This window comes from Ciconia boyciana, chromosome 3 (assembly GCF_034638445.1).
Source record: "Ciconia boyciana chromosome 3, ASM3463844v1, whole genome shotgun sequence".
NCBI lineage: Eukaryota > Metazoa > Chordata > Aves > Ciconiiformes > Ciconiidae > Ciconia > Ciconia boyciana.
Genome location: NC_132936.1, coordinates 95,824,630 through 95,846,207, shown reverse-complemented (window position 1 = coordinate 95,846,207; position 21,578 = coordinate 95,824,630). Strand labels below are relative to the sequence as shown.

The 21,578-nt window shown below is 41.1% G+C and overlaps 1 protein-coding gene across 5 annotated transcripts in view; it reads right to left on the bottom strand.

Annotated features, from left to right (window-relative positions):
- Window positions 1-21,578, bottom strand: part of DAAM2 (dishevelled associated activator of morphogenesis 2) — a 204,524-nt gene that overhangs the window by 40,778 nt on the left and 142,168 nt on the right. For 4 of the 5 annotated variants that reach the window (XM_072856707.1, XM_072856706.1, XM_072856709.1 and 1 more), the window contains 10 exons: window positions 20,719-20,829; window positions 19,578-19,681; window positions 17,354-17,420; window positions 16,309-16,426; window positions 14,642-14,780; window positions 13,135-13,193; window positions 12,535-12,719; window positions 11,259-11,576; window positions 4,179-4,286; window positions 1,313-1,345 (listed from right to left, as the gene is read on the bottom strand). In XM_072856707.1, the coding sequence (XP_072712808.1) occupies window positions 1,313-1,345; window positions 4,179-4,286; window positions 11,259-11,576; window positions 12,535-12,719; window positions 13,135-13,193; window positions 14,642-14,780; window positions 16,309-16,426; window positions 17,354-17,420; window positions 19,578-19,681; window positions 20,719-20,829 (1,242 nt within the window). The remainder of the gene's footprint in view (window positions 1-1,312; window positions 1,346-4,178; window positions 4,287-11,258; window positions 11,577-12,534; window positions 12,720-13,134; window positions 13,194-14,641; window positions 14,781-16,308; window positions 16,427-17,353; window positions 17,421-19,577; window positions 19,682-20,718; window positions 20,830-21,578) is intronic. The other variant, XM_072856708.1, reaches the window with a different exon arrangement.

Here is a 21,578-nt window from a genome sequence, read left to right as displayed (position 1 = left end):
TTTCTTAGACACAGAAAAAGAGGAGCAAGGGGGCAGTAGTGACCAGCTTTTGTGAGACAGGCCAAGCACACAAAGCAAGAATACCTGGAGCTGTTGTCAGCCTGACAGACAAGGTCCCTAAGTTTTATCCCATCATTCTTTACCAACTTTCCATCTGGAATAACATTATGTTATGTGCTTCAAAGAGTATTTCAGATTTGAGATTTTAATTGCAAATTCAAAAATTAACTAAAATTTCAGTGCTGGGATGACTAGACATGTGGAATGTGTTCATCATTTTGCTGCCCTGTTTCAAATACAGTTTGATTTTAGTTAGCTGCAGAACTCGTGGTCTGGTACCACAGCAGAACCCTAGGTTCTAGTAATTATCAATACTTTAGGGAACTATTTCTACCATATTGACTTGTTTCATGGTGTGCGCTGCCATGATGAAAGCCAGTAAATGGCCCAGAGCCATGTATTAGCCTCACCCAGTGGTAGAGGTCCTGACCAGACTTTCCAAATACAATTCCCTGAGCACTCATGGTGAGGACTACTTTCTTCTGAAGGCACCAGAGACACTTGTGATGACATCTGAACAACCCTCTTCTGAGAGCATTGCTTTTCCCAAAAGTGTTGCCAAGAATTTTGCTTAAGATGATGAATAAATTGAGAGGTAACCAGTTTGAAGACATATGAGCAGTCTGATATCTCTACTTCATCTAACACCATTTCAGTCTTTCACTGAACTTTCTGAGGGTTTCAGCAGTCTGAAATTAAGTTGGCTTTCCTCCAGTCTAACCCTTCTGCCCCTCAGCTGGCACAAATCCTTCCACCCCACCAAAGTGCCTTCCGGTTCTACAGAAAGAAAGATTTTCTTTATCAGAAAGTCTGTGGCTAGTGAATACATCCTGGAGACTTCAGTACTGTCCAAAGCAGATGGACTACAGATGGGAACAGTGGGAGTGAAGGCTCCCTTAGAGCCCCTTTTGTTCTCCACTAGAGAGACTATTAGTTTGACTAAGGAAGAGTTCACGTTCACGTTCTACTTTGTCCCAGGCCTTTTTCCTGAGGATCATCAAAAAGGGAACTACAGACACCAGCAGAAACCACAGTGAGGTTATAGCTAAGTGAAAGAACAGGAACTACTTCCTATTGCAGAGCTAATACAACTAAAGGAATTTTTTGTACCACCTTCCCCACCCAGAAAGCAGAGGTGCAAGGGCATATGAAAGAGTAGCATGAGATGAGTCATGACCCCATAACAGCATGGTGCAGGACTTCACCTTCCCACACACTGCAAGAGGATCAGGAAGCAGACAATGATACTCACCTGCTTACAGGAGGAGGGGTTAGTTAGCAGGTCCTATGCAGGCAGCAGCCGCAAATAACGAAGAAGGAAACATGCCAAGAATTAGTCACAGAGAAAGATATCAAGTTTAACAAGGCAGCTGAATTTAGACACACACTTTTTTCTACGAGAATAAAATGCTTAGCAAGTAATACTGGCCCAGATGGTTCAAAGGTATTTCAGCATTTCTTCGAATGTTTTAAATCAGCAGATGTTGGGAAACTAAGAGTTCTAGGTCTTTTCTGAAAATAATAAATTCAGTCTCCAAAGCATAAATCTCTTAGGTCTGAAACATTAACTAGGATAATGCTTAAATACCTTTACAAATCTAGTCTGGAACCTTACTGAAAGAACTGCCAAGGTTAAAACTTGAGGGTCAGTTCTCCTCTCCTGATGCACAGGCACAATTTGCCATTATTAGTAACAACTTGTTTCAACGGCACATTATACCCTTTAACAACTTATAGCCAAGTATTTTGAAAGCACTCTGTAACCACCAAAGAAACCTTACAGCACTACTGGGTGACAGACACCAACTATTTCACAACATATTCCATACTCGAGGAAAACACCAGATATACTGAATCAAAAGGTCAATATTACACAGTAAGATTAGAGCAAGGTCAAAAGACAAGTGTAAGAATTCTTGGTCCAGCATTCTGTACACTGGACAATTCTGCCTTCCCTCAGCCACCAAAAACAATACACTGGGCTTGAGAAAGGAGAAGAGACCCTTTGTCATTAAAAAATGAAGAAGAAAGAAAAGCTGTTTAATGTAAATGAAACTGGAAAAAATATGAAGATCATGTTAATAACAGCAAAAAAAGAAATGTCTTTATCTGTACTCATTCAACAGTTCAGATGCACAAGAGCAGAGCTTTGCATTGACATTTTTCTTTACGGGCATTTGGATGAAGTTTAAAAGTCACAAACCCAGGGTAAACACATACTTGGCCAGAGTGGAGTTTTTCCAAAAATAAAGGAGGAAAAATGACTAAGTGTGAATCAACTGGAAAAGTTCTCGTAAGATTTTGATGCAAAAGCAATTTTGGTTGCCTGGTCTTAAAAAAAAATAAGAAAAAGAAAAAGAAAAAAGAAAAGTGATGAGGACTTGTTGATTGGAATCCAGTTCACACCGGAGTGAGTATGGATGAAAAAGAAAGTATCACATAAAGTAATAACAATGGAATATTTAAGGAAAAAAAAAAACAACAAACCAACAAAAGCCTCAACGAAAGCTGGAAGGGCAACAATGCACCTAACTACACAAAAATGAGTAGCTTACATAAGTGATACTCTAGTGTCTGGGGCCACTGTCATAAAGTGTGTTTAATGAGGATGGAAGAGAACTGTTGTGAGACACATGGAGGTCACTCTGAGATGATGGCTCCATTCCAGTGGGCAGGGGTAAGGGTCAGGTTAGTTTACGGTTGAATAGGCCAGGCTGCTTTTCAGTGGTTGGTTACACAGCCATAAATATTATGGTTCTAACTGAGAGTTAGCAGAACAGGATAGCTTTGGCTTTGGATGTTGGGGCCCAAAGGAAGCAAGGCTTTGCAAGGTCATTTCTAGTGAGGAAGCTGCAGTGTTTGCACCTGAAACACTGCAATGGCACCTTGATGCTGCAATGGCTGCTCATGTGCACAGATGACAGTCTGGCTACTTGCAAGACAATCACCGTAGCTAAGCTGTTGGCATAGGGTCTAAATCCAATCTTGTAACAGCACTGAAGTTTCATGTGCCTTTCTTCCCCTCTATGAACTAAGTTCTTGTTTCAAGGAATGGGATTCACAGAAACAGAGAGGGACCCACTGAAACAGCAACAGCTATTTGCAAGAGCAGAATGAGAAATGAAATGTCATCATGCAACAGGTAACATCACATTCTTCACAGTTCAAGTTGGGATGCTTATCTAGGTGGCTGTGAGCTAGTAAATCAGAGGAGTTATTCATGATGTTTATTGGATTAGATAGAAAAAGGAGAGAAGGGAACAGATGGAAAAGTCCGCGGACAAGGGGTTTGCTTGTTAATTTTAAGGTACTGAATAAGTTAATCATAATGACAATGAAGTGATCATCATCACTGTAAGGCTTAATCATAAAGGCTTAATCATATGGCAATCACATCTGTGTCCTTTCCTAAAACTCCAGAGGAATGATCCAATTTTGCAGAATACAGAAGATTTAATTTCTCCAAACATATTCCAAAAGCAAAGGAAAGCTGAGGGAGTTCAGGGAGTGCAAGTACAATCCCTCTCTTGCTAAATCTCATTCAGTGGAGATAGACAGATTGAAGGTGACTTGCTTTCCAAGAAAAAGAGGAGGGAAAAAAAGACATTCTAATAAATGGCTGCTTTTAAAGTATGCTGCTTGTGTTATAATCTGTAATTCAGACAGTTTCTGTCACCTAGCCAGTTGGGTCAGTTGGCTGTTTAAGAAAAAATAGACAAAGTGAAAGACAGCTAATTCCATCACCTTGCTTTGTACTCAGGCAACTACAGACTTTTTCTCTGGATAAATGGGAGAAACAGAATGATGGATATCAAGCATGAACACAAAGCTCAGGAGCTTTTGGAAGCCAGTGGCTGCTGAGATCAAGTAGAGCATTACCTGTTGGAAGCTGTTATCTCTGAGAGATGCCCATTAGTATGAAGGATGTTGATAACAGAAGGTTATACTCTGCCCTGTATGTCCTCCCCACTTCTTTTGGTCTTGTGATTTTTTGAACAGTGACAGAGCAGCAAATGATGCAGCCTGACTCTAGGTGGACAAGGACCCAGACCACTGTCATGTGTTCTTCCTCCTCCAGAAATTCAAGGAAGACAAGGTGTGGAAGAGTTCACCCCTACCTGGTGTCTCTGATATGCGGAGAACATCTTTTCAAAATCTTCTAGATCTAGCACCTTGAATGCCTTTAAATCATCAATTTCATTCCAGATTGTGCCATGGATCCTCTCCTGAAAGAAAAGGTCATATTTTAATGAGATAGCAAAAGCTTTTAGCTAAGAATATCCCATCCCATTTGGACAGATCATTCTCTCCTGCTCACTGGCCATATTCCTATGTACTACTACTGTCATTTTAGAGGGTGTGCTTTGTTTCAAGAGTCAAAGGAGAAAAAAATAGTGGTGTGTTTTTTGGGCGTTTTTAAACATAATGAGTATTTTGTATTTTTCATCACAGCAAGCCTCTGATGAAAGGGCACATTCCAAGACTAGCAGACCACATCTCAAGCAATATCCATGACCCCACAGTACGCTTCCTTTCAAGAGTGGCCATCTGTCTAACACAATGATTGTGGTCATGCTGAAAGAAGTGTTACCATCATGAGCAAAAAGCTTAGGAAGGGCACTGATGCATGACAAACCCCAGACACATCTTCCCTTCTGCAAATTTTGCCAGGTTCAGTTGTAAACCCCAAAGGGTGTGTGGTTTTCATTCTGCCTGCCTGTGAAAGTAGTTTAAGTTTTTATTTTATTTTACTTTTAAGGCTCTGAGTCTTTGAAATCTAATTGTTTCCTATTATATGATCTCCCCTGTCTACATGAGTTCTTTGTTGACTTGGACAGACACAAACTATACCCAGATCTCTGAAAGAGCATCATCCACACTAACTGGAAATGTTCACAACCCATGTGATACATCATACTTGAATGCCAGGGAATCCCAGCTGTCTGGCAGATGATTAGCATGGAGGGAGACAGGCACAGACTCCTCCTCCAACTTTGCTGTCCCCCAACCCTGGACCAAACAAGCTCTTGTAGTACATAAATTAGCTAGCCAGCAGTCATCCCAAACTAGGAGAAGGCCTTGGGGTCTCCTGCTGACTTTCTCAGGACAGATGTCCTTGCTGGCAAAGAGGACACAAAGACTGAACTACCTTCTCCTTCCTACTGACTGCTAAGGTGCATGTTGTGTGGGACAAGCTTTGGACAATTACACATTCAGAAAAGGAAAACTTGCCCTTCACACCTGACAACACTGTCTTTCAGTTAATTTAGTTAATGAAGTGTACATTTATTGTACTTTATTAACTGGAAAAATAAGGAAGGTGTTGATTAAAAGAAAAAGGAAATGGACAGAAGGGATTGTAAAGAGACCTTAGCAAACCCCAGGAGATGAAGAGCCAGCAGAACATTGATGCAGAGAAAGCCAGGAACAGCAAGCAATAGCACTGAAACACTCACACAGGCTCCAGCTCTGAAGTACCTGACTTGTACCTACACAGCAAAGTGCGTTAACACTTCATTATCAGAACTAATTAGGAACAGACTTTACTTCCCATTCACAGTCATCAAAGGAATGAGGGAAATGTGCTAAGCCACAAGGCTCAGGGAGCAAGGAAAAACACCTGATGGGAGGGTGAAATGAGGGGGAAATAAAAGTGTGAAGTGTTCTGGAGGAAATTCCTGGCAGGGCAGACACTGTGGAGGAAAACCAACACCCTCCCTCCAGAGGCAGCCTGTGAGTGCCTGAGGGCAAGGAGGGGTGTCCGCAGTGCTATTTACAGTGAGAGCATATACTAGATGGGAGCAGCACGCATCCCTGAACAGGCTCACCAATGTCACTGTATCATTCCTTGCAATTAGTGTGGCTTTTCTTTCCATAGTAGGAAAAACATCATGACCCTGTGACTGTAATATGGACAAACAAGTTTGAGAGGCTCATCTCAGCCAAAGGAATAGGAGACAAAGTTAATTTTCGTTTTATCCTAACCCTGGACTCTACTGCCAATCTTAGAAGCATCCAGGCAGAGTGTTCATTCTCTTTCAGTTTCCAGGTTGGCTTTATAAGCCTTGAATTATAAATCCTGAGGGATGTATTTGAACAGCAGAGCAGTTCTCAGAGTTCCTCACTGTTTCAGATTGTCCCATCAAACACTGAAATGGAAGAATATTTCTTGACAGGAGCCAGTGAACATGACTTCAAGAGCAGTCCTTAGAGTCATCATTGAGATAGAGCCCTGAGGATGCCAAAAAGCTATATGCTGTGCTTGGCAGAAGGCTGGATGTGACTCCAGAGACAGCTACTCATGAGAGTCTTGCCCATCTACCTGTCCGGCTGCAAAACTTTCATGGGAGTGAAGTTTCCTCACAAATGGCAAGAACAGTGAAAACGTGCTACAGAAAGGGCTAGTCTGAACGAATTACAGAGGTACCAGAACAGGCAGTTCTGAGACTCACAAAGGGATTACTGAGGGTAGTTCTCATCCATACTTTTCCAGAAAAACAACCCAAGGAAGTGAAAATTATTCTAATTTCAATTCAGATAAATTTTAAGTCCCAGCTTGAATCTGGTCCTGTATAGGATGGTTTGTATGCTACTTGTAGCAGAAAGACAAATTCCAAAGCAGCACCCATTGCAATGGTGTGCACAAACAGAACTTTGACCCAAGCAACCCAATTTAGTGCTTAAAAACCAAACGGGCTAATCCAGTCAAAGAAAAAATGAGGCAGGCAGAGGTATAAACAACCTTTGTTACACAAAACACTTACAATGGGGATGTCCCTTCTATTTCTACCCCAAGCTCTGACCTTGAAAATTTTCATGTTTTTGCCAGATAATTTCCTACACTGAGCTCTTGCTACTCCGTTATGGATTAACTGGCTGATAGTTTCTTGTCATCAGCCAGAGAGACTGAGCGTTTTAAGAGAAACAGACTTGCATAATGTGGTTGCGATGATAAATTATTTCCTCAGCACCATAAAAAATATTTGTGGTCCCTAAATAACAATTTAAAAATAAAGTAAATTCTTTATTTCTTCTTTCCTTTTTTCTTTCTCCTTTAAAAAAAAAAAAAAAGAAAAAAGAAAAAAAAAAGATAGGTCACTTCATCTGCGACACGCTTTTCTCCCCATATTTATTTATTTATTCATTCATTCATTTATTCATTCTACAAGTCTTCCAAGACCTGTGGTTCATCTGCTTTGCAAAGGCTTGGCTCCTTTTGAGAAGCAAATCCTATGAACTACATTTCCCAGCGTCCTCTAGCAAAATGGTAGCACATACTAGGTGAGGAAACACCTTATTATCACAACAAGTATTGACAAGGCATTTGCTCCATCAAGCTGAGTTTTTGGTATGTTGTATTTAACAATTTGCTCGCTGTAGCTGCTGCAGTTATGCCCTTCCACCTTTGTAATGAAGCCAAATTTGCTGAGACACCTACTAAGATTAGAGAATGACAGTATTTCATGGAGCTACAAATCATATCAAGCTGTCCTCTGCTACATCTAACAGATGATTTTATTTACCCTGAAAGCTAAATAGTGAGACTCTGCAAGCCAGCAAAGTCCATCATGCCTCAATAACCTCACAACATGAGTGAAAACTTACAGTACTTTGGGAAAGCCTTTCAATTGTCCTGCAGGTCCAGAGAGACCATAGAAACTGAGTGTCCTGTGAATACTGGAGCAGGCAATCCTGCTTATTAGTAGGCTAATATTTTACAAATATTAACAATCAAAAAGTGAAGAAACTTAAAATTTTAATTCAGAATTCCATTATGAATCTGAAAAAGGGATATGACCAGAGTGCATTTTTCAAATTTCTCTCTTGATATCAGATCCTTTCCTCAGTGTAAGAAAAATCCACTTTGAGCAAAAATCGTACTGCTGGCATGTTTGTTAATTGAGACAGATGTTTTATGTCACTGTAGGACTAGGCACCACCAAGGCTATTATGAGTAGCTTCACACTGAGATTTTGTAGAAATCTTTTAATTAATTTTGAATCTCTGGCAGCAGTCCTGCATCATTGTTTGCCATGATCCTCAGGCTGCATTTAGGAAGAAAGATTCTGATTTCTGGAACATCAATAACATTACAGAAACATTTTTTTAAAAAAATAGTGTCAAAATTAACATTTTCTGTTTATATGATTTTTTTTGTTTGTTTTTTGGTGGTGTGGGTTTTTTTTTTAAATCCTATGTGGTATGTAGAACAAATACCTTTCTTCTGAGACAACTTCACCCAGGTCTATTTAGGGCTGGCTAAAGAAAGCCCCTTTCAGATCACTGACTAGAGTCATTACCATCCTGACTCTTAATGGGAAGCTGTTTCTCCAGCCATGAGATAACAAGCAGCGCAGTTGAACGTTGACTTGATTTACTCTGATAACTTCAAATCAATATGTTTATATGTATTAAAGAGGTAATTATATTAATCCATACTTCCAGTGTGCTTGAAACCAGTCCATCATTTGGATTAACCATAAATGTCTGGTCTCTGTTTGACCTTGGGTGTTGTGTAAAATTCAGAATGGGAGAGCAAACTCCATTTGCTGTCCAGAAACAAATAAAGGAATCTTTCCAGGACATCACAGTGGTTACATTGCAATATCTTTTTCTTAAAAAACAGAGATCCTTGGCACCAGCGCTACTGTAGTGCTGTATGAATGGAATTCACAGATGATGCTACAGTGCTGTATGAATGGTGTGGTGTGGAAGGGCTTAACCAGAACTCAGTCCATCCATGCATCTACATGGCTTTGCCACTGATCATCAGCTCACATCAAAGCTAGTACAAAATCTTTAATTCTCAAAGGAAATTAGCTGGTTGTTGGAGTTTCCTTGTTAGAAGCACGAATACTTTCCGGTCAAACCTTTTTTCATGGTGCCCATAGGAACTGTGGCCAATCTGTTATTGTCTGGCCAATCTGTTATTGTCAACTGCTAAGAGTCTGAATATATTTGATCATTCTCCTAACACCCGCAGCTCAGTCCTTTCCTTCCAAAGACAGTATCAGCGTTGGGAAAAAAGATGTCATATGAATAGCCCTGGAGAACAGCCTTGATTCCTCAACAGCCTTGAGAAAGCGTATTGTGCACAAATCCCTCTTGGCCAGCCCCATCCACACGCCTCTTGGGCTCTGTTGGCTTTCTCTCACTCCCTTGAGGCAGGCTGCATGGACAGAAAGGGGTTCACTCTCATGTGGGCTGCCTCAGTCCTGGCATCATCTTCACACTTAAGAAAGCTTAGGAGAGAAACTCTGTACTAACTGCTTTGAGAAGGATGGTCTAAACAGTATGCAGAGATACCTAAGAGCTGAATAACATATTTGACCTGGCTGCAGCCCTGAGTTTGTGTACAGCTCTGTTTCCAACACTGTGTCACTGCACCTCGCTGTGTTGCATGGTGCAGACATGCCTGTGCTCTTTGCTAACTAGACCAATCTTTTAAAAAAGAAAAACATATACATGGTGTCAGATGTATTTTTCCTCTAAATGTTTTTGTGGGGAAAACTTGTATTCATATGAACTGGAAGTTAGACACTACCATGAACCACAATGATACTATGCACACTTCCAGGCCTAAGTTTCCCGTGCTCAAAAACTCAAGATATGCTGCTCCCAGCCAGTGTGCTTATTGTGAGTCTTCATTCATTCATGTATGGCTATTTTGACAGTTCAGGAGAACACCACAGAAGTGCCACAATGGTAACAAAAGGCAAGATGAGGCCATCTGACCTACCTGTGACTTTGCATTCAGAGGATTCATATCCGTGTGAACAGAGAGAAAGTGTCAGGTACTGAAGCAGGGAATCTAGTATAACTGATGAAGATGGCCAAAACCTATGGCCTCCTCCAGCAGTCAGTGGAATTAAATAATTCTGTAACAAAATGCACCCCAAATAACAAGGCAAGCCACCTGTGTCTGCACCACAACCTCTGCAGTTTTGCAGAGACCCTACTAGGTCAAAACACTAACACTGGCAAAATGAAGCCCCTACCCTCTCATGCCCCTTTTTCCAACTATTCTGCCTTCCTCAAAATAGCGTCTTTTACCCACCTCACCACCCAGGTCTTCCATTTTATTAGCACAGCTGCCTTCACTCCTAACCAGAGGGCAGGATAAGCCTACAGTTACTGTACACTAAACAGAAACACCTGTGACTCTTTCTTTTTCATATACATTCATACATATACATATATTAGTTATTATTTCTTTTCTTCAGAACATTAAGTCCCATGTTCTGCAAAGGAAAATAAATCCCCGTCCTTACATTCTCTCCCACACCCCCCACGTGGCCTTGACAGACAAGCACAGACGGTGCAGCAAATATTTCACTTCACTTTATTTTAAAGAAAAGGAGAGAGGGGGAGAGAGAATTCTTGTGGCATTCCAGAGGTCCCTGGACACTCATTCCAAATGCCGGAGTTGGGCCCTGGGTGAGTTTCAGTCTAAAAGAGAACCTGGGTTTCTAGGCAGCCATCCAAACTCAACACAGACACTTTTTTTCTTTCTAAATCAGTTAAAAAAAAATTAAGACCTAAAAAGAAGGGGAGGGGAAAAAAAAAACAAGAGAGAAGGAAGAGAGAGAAGTGGAGGGGAAGGAGAGGCAACTAAGGTAGCAGAAAATGAGTGCAACAGGAAGAATCCAAGTCCTCTGATTTATTGCCAATTTGGAGTTTTATCGCCAAGAGACGGAGTTGTAAACATGCAAGGAGGACAGCTTCCCTTGTGGCCATGAACAAATAGTGAGGAGAATCAAGCCACTTTTCTCTCCTTGGTGACAGCTCCTGCCAGGGTAGAGGAGGCTGTATTTAGAGCTGGTTCTACCATGTTTTGCCCACATTGGCTCTGGCCATCCTTTTCCCTGATGCACAAGTGAGGAAAGCTCTGGCACACCAGTCCTGGAGATGTCCAGCTCTGGCTTACATATTCAGTCCCACTACAGCTTTGCCTAACTGATAGCATGCCCAGATCAACTGCAGCTCAATCTAACCAGCACCTTGGTGATCACGGGAGATATGTTGCACTGCTGGAGAACTGGGGAGGCTCCCTGAAGACAGTTACTGACTCTACTGACCTCAGCCCAAGGAAAGCCACAATATCACTGCATTCTGTCACCTTGCACTTCATGGTATTAATCAACACCGAGTTATACTTAGAAAGTAAATTAATTGCTGAGAGTACTGCAATTTCTTACCTCACTCAGCTTAGCCCAGTTGAAGGATTTCAGTGGGTGTGAAGGCTGTGGGATAGATTTCTTCTTCAGGCTGGTGCCACTGCTGCTGAAGGTGGTTGTTGAAGGGGGTGGCATCCCCATGCTGAAGAAAGGTGGTGCTCCTGGTGGGGGAGGAGGCCCTCCTGGTGGAGGTGGTGGAGCAGGAGGAGGGGGGCAGCTGGAGAAAGGCAGAGGAGGTGGCAGTGGGGGCAAATTCTCAGACATGTGAGAAGAGGACAAAGCTAATGGGCCACCTGGAGGAGGGGGTGGTGGGGGTGGGAAGGAAATGCTGCCCCCTTGCTGGAAAATAAAAAACACACAGAAAAAGAAAGCAAACAGTTTAAAAGGCACAATAACTCTGTATTGCCAGCTGATGTGATTTTATTACGAGTCTCAAAATATTTGATGTTTTTTTTAAAGCCTCCTGCACTCAAAGCCATGCAATAAAGGGAGGAATCTCAGCTTTCATTTAAGAGAAAGTTTCAAGCCCTTGAAGTTGTGGAGAAGAGCTTGAAAAAAGGAACCATAAATGGCTCAGAAAAACAGAAAGCTAGTTAAAGAAGCCAAAATGTATTATTTTCTCCTTATGTATGAAAAAAGAGAAAAGTTCAATCTTATGAACTTTTGAACTCCTGGGTTTTAAACCTTAGGGTTTGAAATACTGAATACCTGTCATTAGGCCCCACTAATGCAAAGTGGGAGAGGGGAGGAGGGAATGAGTCTGCTTTCTGCAATGTCTAACTTCTCAGAGCCATGTCCTGGCGAGCTGAGGTTCACGCACACTGCTGGGACAGAAGGAGCACCAAGCAGGAGGGAACAGCTGCAAATGTCACTTCTGCAGAGCTACAAGGCAGTACAGATGCTCTTGAAGCATGACAGGAATCCTGTTTCTTCACTAAATTTACTTTCATATCTGGGAGATTTCTCTCTATTCCACTGAAATAACAACCAGGGCCACCCCACTCAGCAGTAAAAATTATGGCTGGAGGACAACACATGTGACTCAGCAGCTCCTGCAAGGAAAGTGGCTGAGGAGAAGGAATGGAGCAGGCCATGCATTATCTATTCTATACCACCAGCTCAGGGATTTCAATCTCAACTAAAAGCTGAGAAGCTTCTAAGTATTCATCTTTCTAGCTGGCTAGACAGACGTTCTCTGTACTGACCATAGAAAGTGTTTCACTCATAATGGTTTTTTGTTCATCGTTCACTAGTTAGCAGGCTTTAAACAAGGATGGGAAGAGTCCCAGTCTCATACCGAGAACTCATTAAGTTGAGCCACCAGGTCGTTCATCTGGTCCCGGGTCTGGCGCAGCTCCAAGGATTCCTTCTGCAGCTTGTCCTTCATTTTGTTCAGTGTCTTCATCATTTCATCTTTCTCCTGCGTCTTTGTCTCACATTCCCTCTCCTTCTTCTCTAGCCTGCTCATCAGCTCGGCATGATCTAGGGGGAACAGGCAAGTGGGGCTAATGAAATAAAGCTCATGAACAGTCCCTGAAGGGATGCAGGTTATGCTGAAATAAAGCTGACAAATCTGTCAGTTCAACTGGGCATGTATAATGACAGTAGGAAAATGAAAACAGAGTCTGACTGTCTTGACAGGGATCTTCAGTGATCAAGACAGCAATGCCCAAGTTTCACTTAGACTGTAAAATCACTTCATGTGAGGACTGAGGGAAGCTCCATCCTATGAAACACAAACTGATCACCATAAGACAAAAGGTACTGGAGGGAACAAAGCAGGGTTTGTCCACGAAAGGAGAAGTTGCGCCCAGCTCTGCTGCCCGCTGCTCTGTGACTGAATCAGGATCAGTCTTGCCTCCTCTTTTGCCTCCCCAAGCACAGAGGATGCACTCACCTTTCCGAAACTTTTCTGCCTGGTCCCTCCACTGCTTGACTTCATTTTCATTCACCAGCCTGAAAGATTAAATCAGATCATTTAAACTTGTTCTGAGCTACCCAGGCTGAAAGGCAAGTGGCCATTATGTGTAGTGATCAGCAAAAAGCAACCTGGTGAATCTACATGTTTATACAGGATGATACCAGTGGTCAGTCTGGTTCCAGATCCTGATCCTTCCTGTAGCCAACAGCTAATATAAATGTGATGGCTTGTTGCTCAAAGTCCCAAAAAGGGATAAAGGAATGCCTGGGGAAAAAATCCTGATACATTCCTGTCTTCAGGTAATGCCCTCAAAGTGCCCAGTCTACTTATTTTGAAAGAGAGAAGTCATCACTAAAATAATCATAGCTGCTGTGGGTTACAAATTACCCCACCCTTAATATGAGACCAGATTGCCATCTTTTTTTCTACTTTCTGTGGTTTTATTTTTTCCTTCTTACAAGGAGGGAGGATGCTTATCTATTGGGTAATTTATCAGTAACAAGGCAATGCTCATATCTCATACTGGCACAGCTATTTCCTACTGCTGACAGAAAATATGCAGGGCATGCTGGGGATTGATTAGATATGCAGAATGACGAGTAGCTATTGAAGCAGAAAGGGAAGATCAGGCACGAGGTTTACAATTAAGTCTGATATCCAGACAGACAGAAAGAGATCAATACCAGTGTATTTTTCCATGATGAGAAATCATTTTGATTTTGGCTCATGCCTGTAATAGGAGGGACTGTAAGATTTTTAGTACAGGAGAATTTGGTTTCATATGAGGCTTATGTTCCATAAAATGCTCTTTTCAGTGGATAATTCAGAAGGGTAATGGGCCATGAATTACCTGCAGAGGCAGATGGATGGGATGAAGAGTCCAAAAGTTTGGCTAAAAAAGGACTGAGAACAGGGAAGTTGAGATGAGAGCCAGCTCATGTAGCTAGACTTCTCAAATGATGCGTCCTATGGGAAAAAATAATGGTAGTGCCCTCAGCCAAGTCTGTGGGTGAGAGCATGCAGACATTTTATGAAGAGGTAAAAGGTTTGTGTGCTAGGTGGGGGTTGCTTTCCACTATTTGAAATCTTTCTAAATTATGTGCTCATTAGTGAGGAATGAGATCGAAGTAGAGATGACCAAATTTTTTTTTTTTAAATATCAATGAAAGCTTTCATCAACATTCTCAATGAAAAAAGGCACATGAGGAAGCCTTGTTATAGTATCATGGGTATTTTTTCTGCTCTTCTAACCAGCTTAATATTTAGAAGAAATTAGAAGCCAAAGGCAAGGACTTTGATAGAAAATACCATCTGGTTAAGATGTCATTAGAAGGAAACTATTTAGAAGACTAAGAAGACAATGAGAAGCTATAAGTTAAAATAAGAAATTCCTCAGATATGATTTTTTATTTCCTAAGAACCTGCATACTTATAATTTACTTATACCTGCATAACAGAAATAAACAATAATAATGCAGCTTACATTTTAATGATATTTTTGACATTGAAGTTTTCCAGTGGAGCTATATCTGGATCATCTCCTCGTTCATCTTGAAGAACAATTTGTTGGAGTATTCTGTCCAACAGCTGCCACTGTTGGAAGTTTCCTCCATTCCTCTTATCTGTATGGAAAAAGACCACCCCATGAGAACTTCCATTTCCATGCCAAGTGCACAGACCTGCCAACAGACTGGCATTCCTTCCTTTCCACCTTCCATCTCAATCCTGTATGTAGTAAATTATAGAACACAAAGCCTAACATCTAACTGTTGCTAGCAGATTATTTACAAACACCTGGCATATTGGAACAGCACATAACAGGCATGGGCAACTCTGTGCCCGATTTGCACATTCAGGCTGTGCAGCCTTTTTGACAGATTAACTCTAACTTGCACTTTAAACGCCTACAGAAGTGATTCCTTTATGATAACTGTTACTCAGTATTTTCTGGGGCTTAATGTTGGGTTTTTTTGGTACCTAGGTAACATCGTGACCAGGCACTGTAAAAACAATCAGATGCTCTATCTGCATGCTCAGTTGTCTGCAGGTCAGTGAAACTCAACTGGCATGAAAAATTCATACAAACATGACCAAAAAGTGTAGAGAGAAAGAATAGAAATTGAAGCAAAGGGACTGATCCCATGGATATCAAACAGAAGAGCCAGAGTAACATAAAGTTCACCTCAGCTCCCTGAGTTACATAACCTAGACCTTTAGATTCTTTAAAACTGCTCCTGGCCTAGCAGGATTTAGCCCTTCTGCCACCAAAAATCCAGGTCAATACCTAAAGCTCAAGTACTGTCTTAAAGGGTAATATCAAGGAGACCACCAGGACAAACAACTGCTTGAATCTGTGCATGGCAGTACTTGAATCCAGTGTATGCCTGTAAACATACCACATTACTTTCAGAAAAAGCACACCACAGTACATCTCTCCCATGTTCCTTTCTCAGTTTGACTGCTCAAGTATGGCTGAAAGTAATGAAGACCAGCACCTGATACCTGATACCTAACAGGATCAAGGCAGGCAGCTCTTTAATGATCTTGCTATGCCTTTGCTCAGCTGCTACACTCTGGAAGCATAACTGAATTATTTTATTACAGTTAACAAGAGGATTCCTATCACTTCTCTTGAAAACAACTGCCAATGTTATTTTTCAGTTTGAGTTCAGGAGCTCTCCACTGATCCATTGCCATGAGATAGCAGCCTGAAGACTTACTGTGGAATTTCCCAGTGACAGAACAGCTTTCAGTACTGTATTGTTTCACCAGAAAAATTCCTCACTGCATTTTGTTAATATTCAAAATGGCATCTATTTCTGGGAATTCCCTGATCTAGAGCACAAGGGCTCTTTCTTTTTCAAAAACTTCTAATTTAAAATTGTTAAAAGCTCTGTCAGTGACTAATTGGAATGTCTCAGCTACTTAATTTTATTTGCAAGTGCAGAGGGGTCACACTGCTGCTTTGAGTATTGCAACAAAAATCTGCTGGATGGAGTCACTGTAAGATACCAAGCCCCTTACCTACTGCCAAGTTCTGAATGGAAGACAAGGGCAGTGTGTGTCCTGGAATCTGTGACCCTGTACCTACATCAAAGCTTCACCCAGTTCTTCAATATCCCTTGCTCTGCAAAACTGTGATGTACTCACATGGCATCTGCAAGCAGTGCTGGAGGATGGATAACAAGTAGGGATAGGCATCTGTGTGCTTCAATCTCTTCTTGATCAACTCAAACATCTGAGAGGCACTTTTTGTATCAATGTGGATCTGAAGTGAGAGAAGGTAGTCAAAGAACAAGTGAGAGAAAAACCATGCACAGTGAAAGCCTGACTAACTGTGAAAGATCTGATCAACAGAGACAGGCAAATTTCCACCAACTAGACCTCTGCAGAGTATCCTGCAATGTCCAGCTGCAAGTTCCAGTGAGGAGCAGGCACATGGGTCTTTGAAACCAGCGTTGCCATCCCCACTCCAGTATGGAAAAGATCCCCAAAGTATAGGGCTAGAAAGGTGGGAGGCACGCAAAGCCACCAAGAGGTGTCCTGGAGCAAGCAAAACATTTGAGTCCTAGAAAGTGGTGGCACAAATAGTAGAAGCTAAGCAGGAAAGGGCTGGGTGTTCTGTATTGGTGTGCGGCAAGAGCTGGTCATGAAGAAAGAAGAAATTATAACTATTCTGGAACATACAGCCTCTTACTGTTGCTAGAGGTTGTGGAAACTGTCCTTGGTTTATGCTCATCTTTAAAATCCACCCAATATAAAATACTGATTTATAAAAGACTGACAGTCTTCAGGATTTCCTGTAATCTTGGGAAAAATATCAAAGAAGAGCCCAAGCTTCACCCATAGTACTGTAAAGGGAATGTCTGAAACTGGAATGCATCTGGATCATCAGGACTGTGAACATGAGAGCAGGGTTGAGAACCTCCTCCACTCCTGAATCTTCAGCCAAACAAAAGAAAGAAGTCTTTGTCAAAGATACTTGGCAGAAGCCCTGTCTGTGATCATTGTTTTCATTGTTCACACATCACAGACCCCCTACTTACTAAATGAGAAACAGTGAAAACAAGAACACCAGCCACCCTCAGCACCCAAGTCAATCACTGTTTTCAGGGAACTCAAAGGGAAGTTGCACCAAGCATCCAAAGTGGATGTTCTGCTTTGGCAAGTTCAGGTACTCCAGAGAAAAACTTACCAGGTCAAACCGCTTGGCAAGTTCCAGGTCATCTTCGTTTCTGACCATCTCAAAGAAATCTAAGTGCCTAAGAGAAAACAGAAAAACAAAACAAACAAAACCTGCCAATGTTCATGGCATAATTCAGACTTAAACTAAGTGTGTCACTACAGAAGCAGCAACACCTCATTTCCAGCTGGAACACTTGCAAATTGGCAAGCCTTTCTTACATGAAGTTCTGGGATAGGTATGCAAGGCAACTCATGAGTGTCAGTGACAGGCCAAAAGGAATGGCTGGCTAAGGTATACATGCTCTTTGATCCTTGTGCTAAGACACTGTGTTGAGGTAAAGCTGCTAAAAATAAACATAAAATAGGAAAGGGATATTCTATTTGTGATGAATGCAATCCTGCTGTGATAACACATTTCTAAAAAGTCCATGCCATACTTGTTAACCAGATATTAGACCATTAACAAGTAGTTTCTTTTACATGGTGGAGCAGAGATGTATTCAGTGGATTAGTTAAACAGTAGAGCTCACAGCTGTCTTTACATTTGCCTATTGATGAGCACAGCAGCATGCCTCTGTTGGGATCTGGGGGACCTGGTGAGAGACACATTTGATGATGGCATCTGGACTTCTCTTGCATGGAGACCAGAGCACAGCAGGTGATGGGGAGAAAGGCTGTGATACATCCCCCTGTATAGATCTGGCATATAGTCTATGTAATCCAGGGATCTGGGATCCTCTCAAACCTCTGTTACCATTTTCATCACTGTAACTTTTAAGATCCAAAAGTGCCCCTAAGCCCCTCCTAAACACTCCTGGTTACTGACAAAAGGAACAGGGCAGTCCTATTGCCTATAAGACAGATTCTCTTCTTGGTTATGATGTTGTAGATCAAAAGTAACATTACTGGTTCTGGCTCTGCAGCAAACTGTAGACACATACAACTGCATGCAACCTTTCCCCGTGACATTAACACACAGATATATGCCTCCACCTGCTCAAAGATGTAAGGCCACTCTTTATGACAGGCAGCTGGTGCTAACCTGGTGCTTATGCAAAATCTCAGGTACATTATATTTGCCCCCAGGGATAGCTCTATCACACTATAGCAGCTCCTGACAGTGGATGTTTGAGAAAACAGTGCCTTGAAAGCTGCAGGCATAGGCCTGATCCACAGGTTTTTCACCATGTGCTTTGGCAAACTTGACACTTCTATCTAGGAAATCCCAGATATCAGATACCTACAAATCAGCCCTGCTTTGTAGGAAGGGGCTTGGAGTAGCAGATAATAAGGGATAGCAGCACATCAGCAGGTCAATGCCTCTCCACAAAGCTTAATGTGGTCACAGGAGAAGGTAGACTCCTGCGGCTGCCTGCTCTTACACCTTAAAATGCTTCATTTTGTTAAGCAAATGATTTTACCAGGCTCTTCATTGGTTCATCAGTCTTTTAGCTTCTTGAAGTGTCTCAGTCAAATTGTTCAGATTGTTTACTCCAAGTTTATTTCAGCATGTGGCTTTGTGAAGGGTTTAATTTAAGGTCATTAGAAGCTTCAATTACTGTGGAAAAATATGGAATTGGTAGTGGAGAAAGCATTTATTATCCACGTAAATTTTAACACAGTAATTTGAAGGTGCCATTCAGTGTAACATTTTGTGCAGTAGCAGGGCTGTTTGAAGATGCTCCTCATTACTCCCTCTTGCCCCCTTAGCATCTCTACCCCTTCACCCACCACAGGTTCCCCCTTCTCTCATAGTTGTACCATTGCCACTGTTTGGGAGGTTGTGGTACAAGCTAGATCACAAAAAAGACTGAGCTTAAAGAAAACCTTGGAAACTCAGAACCTGTGCTTTGACCACACATACTCAGTCTCAATGAAGTCAATGAACTACTGGCTTCCCTCCCTCCTACCAGGACAGGCTTTCGTTCCAGTTTTGCTACAAGAGAAAAAGAATTAGAACTTTTTTTTTTTTTTTTTTCATTCTGATTGCCATCCCCAGCTTAGAAGAAAAGCAATTCAGGAACTCCTTGCCACAGCCACTGCCAATTTAGTATGTATATTTCCTACTTCATCTGCTGATTTTAATTTTAAGGACAAATCTCTTTTTTGTCTTTAAAGGGAGTCAGTTTTAGGGAGAGACAGAGACAGGTTTGTGCTTAAATCTGAAACCCAAATGGAGAAGAGTATCCAAGAACTTTCTGTTGATCAATAGCTGTTCTCAGAAAACATCTTACCTGTCCAGTGTGGCATTCTCATGTCCTCTTAGCTTGTCAATGATAGGTTGAATTCCCAGCATTAGAAACTCGTATCGTAGGTGTAATCGGAACTCCAAATTGTCCTTAAAAAGTGAGGGAAAACCAAGTTACTAGGTTCCAAAAGCTTTTAATCACATTAAAAAAAATAAATTACTTAAAACCTCAGTTTTCCCCTTTTTAATAACCTCTATCCTGACACGAACTTAACAGGATGATTAATTCCAGTAAACTAAAAAAGAAATTAATGCCTTTGCCTCTGTTTCACTTAAAAATACAGTCCTCATTTGCCTACAATGAGTTCTGCCTACCCAGTCAGAAGGACAGCACACTCCGTGTTGTTCCACAAAGAACAAAAATTATTAAGTGTTTGTCCTGCTAGTCCATTAAATGTCCGCCTCCTGCTTACAGAAGAACAGTACTGCAAGCTTCCTCCTAGTTTTTATGTTTATTTGTCATAAAGTCACCATATGGTCTGGCAAACTTGACACCTATTCAGTGGGATGTTACAGGACTGCCGTATATAGAGACAAATACATTGCCAGAGAGAGCTCTTACGATCTTGTTGTCTGTTGTGGTTTAACCAAAAACAGAAAAGCCAATGTAACAAAAGTAATACTTTTAATGAAACAAAATCAGTTTAAACTATCCTCCAGACTCAAAAGAAAGTCTTGTTAATGAAAGAAAAACAACAAACTGTCTTTTCTGAAATGTCTCCCTTTGACATTTTAAAATTAAAAGGTATTGAGTTTGGCTTTGAGTCAAAACAACTTAACATTTCAAAACATTTCTGAAGGTAAACCAAAATGTTTTCTAAAAGGCTGAAATCAAGACGTAAATGCTTTGCAGTTCTTTAAAGGAAAACAAAACAAAACAAAACAAAACCAAAAACAAAATCCCAAAGCAATCTTTTGAGTGCAAGTAGTCTATGTTATATTAGAAGAGGCTGGGAATGAAATAATATGGAAGACATTATAAGACTGATATTAACAATTAAGCATTATTTTCCACAAACTATATCTACTCAATAACACAAGATTTGTGACTTAATCTACTAGCCATTTCCAAGGTAAATTAATTCATGCATAACATTTTAGAAGGATTTTCCAGGGCAGTGACTCACCTCACCAGCACCAGCATTCAGAACAGCATTGATAAAGGACATGATGGCTGTTTTGAGATTTACTTCATCTCGGTATCGCCCCATGCTTCGGTCTAGCTCATTCAACAATGTCTGAAACAGAACAGCAGGCTGGGTTAGAGGATATAATCTAATTTCTTGTACCATTTTGCATATAGTTCATGGGATATGCCCACAGTCTTGTTTTGATTTGCTCTATATTTGCTTAAATAAATAATTTTTTTCAGATAAGGTTGTTAGCAATTTTGGGCATGCCACAATAAACAAATGAAGAATAGTGATAGGAATGAAATGCCCACCTGATCCTAATGAAAAAAAAAAAAATTAAATAAGCTATTATTTGAGAAAAAGCAGATGCCCTTTATAGTTCCTGCCAACATGATCTAGGAAAGCAGCAGAATGATGTCCTTCCTAGTCAGTTAACTCTCTATAGTGAATATGACAGGGAGTTTATACAAGCAGAAAAATAGCATCAGATTCACACATCCTTTCTACTCACATCACTCACGTAATTTTCATTATTTTCTTGGATCTCACTTATGTATACAAGGGGAGTGGATTCTAAAGAGGAATTCCTCAAAAGAGGAATAAAACCTATACGTAGACCTTGGAAGATTTCTCCTTGTTCCTTCACTTACAACCATTCCACATGAAGCAGTCAATTACCTACCTCTTGGTAAGCTCCTATTAGGGATTTGCAAATAACAGGAATATCTGCTCTGCATACAGCTCCAAAGCTCAAAGGTGAATTACACAGCTCCACTGGAAGTGCCGTTAAGCGCCAGTTTCCTTATTACAGAATCATAGAATGGTTTGGGTTGGAAGTGACCTTTAAAGATCAT